Here is a 4850-nt window from a genome sequence, read left to right as displayed (position 1 = left end):
TCTGTGTTGTTTGGTTTCTCATTTTCCAACAATGCCTTAATGTTTTGAATTTTAATGATTTTATTTTGTTTTTTAACATTGTTTTTATCTAAATCATCATGTAAAGGAACTTGGAATACGTCAGAAAAACTGGCCTTCCTCTCATTTTTCATTTTTAGTGACTGTGTTTCAATATCTAAGCTTATTAAAGAATCTTCACATTTTTCTTTTAACTCATCCCCGAGGTCTTTCAGGACTACGTAACAGGGTTTAATTAGAATTGTTCTGCTTCCCCTCTCGTCATTGTCACAATTTTGCTTAGGACTTTCAGAAGGTCCACCAGACACAATCATCTTTTCTCTAAAATCGGTTTCCTTTGCTTTTATTTCTCTGACATAAGGGCTTCTGCTGTAAGATGAACCCTCTCCAGATACTCTGACTTCACTTTCTGACGACACCTTGTTCTGGTTAACCACATTCAGAATAACTGCTGACTGTTCACTCTGCTCTTCATTTGAAACACGGTCACTGGCATGTGTTTCTCCCACTCTCTTGCCTGTAACCTGCTCATTGCAAGCTGGGAGATGAAAGCTGTGACATGAAACAAGAAAATGCTTTCATTTTGTGAAGGCAACTCAGGAATACTAGCGCTACAATCAAAGTTAACAGTTAAAGAGACAGTTCAACCCTCATCACCATTGTATCTTAAAGGGGTGGTGGAAGTTCCCGAGTCACTATAGGGTCTACAAGACTTATCTAACTTTAGTGCAGTGGTTCCCAAACTTTTCGGCATCATGCCTCCTTTTTAATGTTCGAGAAACCCTCACATCCCCCACCTCTCCTTTACCATCATCCAACCTATCCACTCCCCCACCCCAAGAACTCCCCTGCCTATCCAACACCCCCTTCTCCCTGTCTCTTGACCGCCCGCCCAGAACCTCCACCCCATCCAACTGCTCCCTGTTCCCTGACTGCCCCCCGGGACCTCCTGCCCCTTACCCAACAACCCCCCATTCCCCGCACTCCCCTTACCAGGCCACTCAGGACTGGCTTGTGATCCCTCTTTCAATACTGTAAATTACTGATAGCAGAACTGTTGCATAATAAAATGGAGATTAGCTAAAGAAATTAATACCACGTGGTTTCATGGTTCTTATACTATTTGTATTATCTCATATTGTGTCCCACATTTAATCTTAGCAGGTTAAAAAGTATACTGGTTGTACTGCTGCCGTGAAACGATGTAGTGGAAGTCCTGTGACAACTGCAACAGCTTTGACATGAGTTTTACAGGGTCAGCAGAAGCATATGAAAAGATGTAACATACATTTCTAAGGCTAGGTCTTCACTAGAAATGCTGTAGCGCTTCAGTGTAGACATTCACTATAGGGATAGGAGGGATTCTCCCATCACTGTAGTTAACCCACCAGGTGGTAGCTAGGTCAATGGAAGAATTCTTCTGTTGACCTTGCACTATCTACACAAGAGGCTAGGCGAGCTTAACGTCACTCAGGGTTGTGGATTTTCATACCCATGAGCAACGTAGCTGGGTTAGGCTAAATCTATACTAAAAAGTTAGTCTCAGGTACTGAGACACTCAAAACACACAAAATATGTCCCTATTGGCTGATATTCACATAAACATGCAGTGACTTACTGGACTTGCTGCCATATAAAGAGCCACATGCAACCTGATTCCAGGCGCACACAGCTCCGCCATATCAATGGAAATTAAACGGGGATGTGGTGTATGGCCCTAAATGAGCACTTAGCGCTTCATGAGGATAAATAATTAACTGAATTTATAAATGCTATTATTAATTATTCATTATAATGTTTATTTCCCATCCTGATTGTTTAATCATTTAAAAATAAAGGATTAAACAGTCAGTTGCCCCCAGCATGGAATTCAGTAGCCATGGGCTTGGGCCTGCTCTGGGCCTTCTCTCAGAGCCCCATTTTCCATGGCAGTTCCCTCAGAGTTCATCAGTTCACCTGTGCTCTGCTGCCCTGTCCCATTCCGCGGTCACAGGACCCCAGGGCAACACAGTACTCCACTCCAAAGAGTTATTGTGAAGGCCAAGACTGTGACAGGATTCAAAAAAATAACTAGATCAGTTCCTGGAGGACAGGTCCATCAATGGCTATTAGCAAGGCTGGGCAGGGATGGTGTCCCTAGCCTGTTTGCCAGAAGCTGGGAATGAATGACAGGGGGAACGATCACTTGATGATGATCTGTTCTGTTCATCCCCTCTGAAGCACTGGGCATTAGCCACTATCGGAAGACAGGATACTGGGCTAGATGGGCCTTTGGTCTGACTAGGTTGACCACATTTCCCCAAGGGAAAACGTGACACCGTGTGGGGCTAGCCCAAGCCCTCCCCCGACTCCGCGCCTGCAGGGCTGGCCCAAGCAGCTCTCCCGAGCCCTGCCCCACTGCCCCCCGCCCCCCCATGCGAGGCTGGGGCTGGCATCGCCATTCACCCGAGCTCTGCCTTCCCCCCTGCTCGGAGCTGGCATTGCCGCTCGCCTCCCTGCATGTTCCTCTGCACCTCACTTTTTTTTGACAAAAGTGGGCATTTGTCCTGTTTGCTCTTGCCAACTCACCAAGATGGCAAGAGCAAACAGGACAAATGCCCACTTTTGCCAAAAAAGTTGGGACGGCCGGGACAGGACTTAAAAAAGGGACTGTCCCAACCAAAACGGGATGTATGGTCACCCTGGGTCTGACCCAGTATGGCCATTCTTATGTTCTTAAAGACAGGCTCATCGCAGGGCTTCATACTACAATGTAAAAGCTCTTTCCCTCATTCCCACACCACTTACAAATGGCAGCTATAAATAACAGGAAGTGCAGATAATACTCCATAGACCCTGTTCAACCTGCCCCTTTCAGGTGCTCGCAGGACAAAAAGAACAGCAGCTCTGGCTCCATACCAGCCCCAAACACGTGGTACAACTGAGCCTCAGAACAGCCAGGAACAAGGCAAACGTCACACCCTGAATGAGACCGTAAAGGGAATCCTCTTCCCCAGGGCTCACTATGATTCCAGGTGCCATAAACTGCCCTGTGCCTATCATCTACAAAGGGGTCTGGTTTGAGAGCTGTAGATCTGGCACAGTGGGACACAGAAATGAGGTCTGACAAGTACTGGCAGAAACTGGTTGGGGATTTGTCACTGTGTGCGATGGTTTTGGGAACTGGGAAGTCTGGATGGTCAGCCTCTCAGGTGGATTCAGTAGGGTTTGACAGATGGAAGGGGAGTTTAGTTAGGGAGGGTATCAAAGGAATACAGGGTTTTTACAACTGGGAGGGCTGGTTGGGAGCAGTTGTAAGAGTTTAGCAGTTTAGGGGAGATCTGTTTGGGGTGTGTAAGGAAGCTTTTGCAGTAGGGGGATCCTAAACTTTTCTGTTAACGAACTTCCTACTTTTTTCTTCATGTTCTCAAGAGCCATAGAGGATAAAGGGGAAAAAAAATCAGACTGTAACCTAAACAGCTCTTTCTCCTCTTTCAGATCAGGAATGATGGGCAACTTGGAGTGAGTTCCCTGGTCCCAGGAGTTCGAAAGATTTCCTGAAAAGTCCATTTGACTTAACAATTCTTTCAGTTTGGTTCCTTCATTATTAAGATGAAACTCTGTTTTGACAGCATCCAAACCAGTCAGTCTTGCTCCCTGTAATGTTACTGATTCTTCTGGACTTTGGACTTCCAAATAGCTTTTCATGCTATGTGACTTCTCATTTTCCCCCAATGCCTCAAGAGCTGGGATTTTTAGAGTGCTACTGAGTTCTTTAATACAATTGTCATCCAAATCATCACCAACACCAAAGCATGTTTCACTTTGGATAGTTCTGCTTCCTTTATCATTATCATCATTGTCAACACAATTTATTTTAGGAATTTCAAAAGCCTCACCAGCCACAACAGCCCTTTTCTTAAACATTTCTTCTTCTGGATTAAGTGAACCCGCCTCTGTGTTCGATGTTTCCATGTTTTCACTGTCCACATTCAGACAAAATTTTGACTGTTCACCATGAAACTTCTGGTGCTCCATCAGGATTAATGGACTGTTTGAGGTTCTCCTCCTCCTTTTCTTTTCTTTTTTTTTTTTTTTTGGCTGTCAAGTGATGAATCCGTTGATAGACACACAGTTCTCTTCCGTTTAACTCTCTTGAGGATGGAAGTACTTCTGGTTTCACCTCATTCCTCACATAGTCGGCACAGAAATGCTTTACAAAACTCCTGCAGAACAGACTTGTTCCCCGCAGCACTTACAGAGACAACTGTTGAAAAACAAAACAGAATCATGGTAACTTGTAAAAAAAAAAAAATTATTCTCTGTGGACAACATAAGCACAATGGCGATATTCAAAGTTACTAGCTGCCCCTACGTAACTTTTTCTGTCGAGTTCTCCAGTTCCTTAGCTTATCCCCTAGCCTCAGCCAGCTCAACATCTCCAATCACTTCTGCTAATTTCTCCCACATTGCCCCAGGTACTTGAAATCTCAGGCTTGTCTATATGGTGAGTTAGTATGCAGCAGCTTGCCATGCACTAACTCAATATGTGGACCCTGCCACCACGCACTAAAGGGCTGTAGCACATTTTGACACACTCACGGCTCCTCAAGGCTCTCCTTCACAACCAATGAAATTTTCTAACTTGAGTTCCCCATTGGAGCGGTGGGATCCCCAAACCTCTGAAAATCAGACTACTTGTGTAGATGCCTCAATGTGGATTTAGATGTTTAACGTTAGGCACCTAACTTTGAAAATGTGGCTTTAGTCCTCCAGTACAAATTTCCTCTCGCACCCTCTTTTCCCACATAGTTCTTTCACATTATTCTTCCAAATTATTGAATGAAAGAGAG

At 44.7% G+C, this 4850-nt stretch overlaps 1 protein-coding gene across 1 annotated transcript; it reads right to left on the bottom strand.

Annotated features, from left to right (window-relative positions):
* Positions 1 to 96: 96 nt before the first annotated feature.
* Positions 97 to 4174, bottom strand: LOC123355592. The gene is made up of 3 exons (XM_044998211.1): positions 3470 to 4174; positions 214 to 570; positions 97 to 109 (listed from the first exon to the last, which is right to left on the bottom strand). Exons 1-3 carry the CDS (start codon positions 4033 to 4035, stop codon positions 97 to 99), a joined length of 936 nt encoding a protein of 311 aa, XP_044854146.1. The 5' UTR covers positions 4036 to 4174.
* Between the last annotated feature and the right edge of the window lie 676 nt (positions 4175 to 4850).

The sequence above is a fragment of the Mauremys mutica genome, chromosome 23 (assembly GCF_020497125.1).
Source record: "Mauremys mutica isolate MM-2020 ecotype Southern chromosome 23, ASM2049712v1, whole genome shotgun sequence".
NCBI classification, from domain to species: domain Eukaryota; kingdom Metazoa; phylum Chordata; order Testudines; family Geoemydidae; genus Mauremys; species Mauremys mutica.
The sequence above is the reverse complement of the archived record's forward strand: the minus strand, read 5'-3'. Positions and strand labels throughout refer to the sequence as shown.

Coding starts and splice junctions, on each gene's coding strand:
- LOC123355592 (XM_044998211.1), bottom strand. CDS start 4,035: ATGGAGCACCAGAAGTTTCATGGTGAACAGTCAAAATTTTGTCTGAAT. Junction 571..3,469: donor GAGGAGAAAGAGCTGTTTAG/GTTACAGTCTGA, acceptor TTCATGTCACAG/CTTTCATCTCCCAGCTTGCA.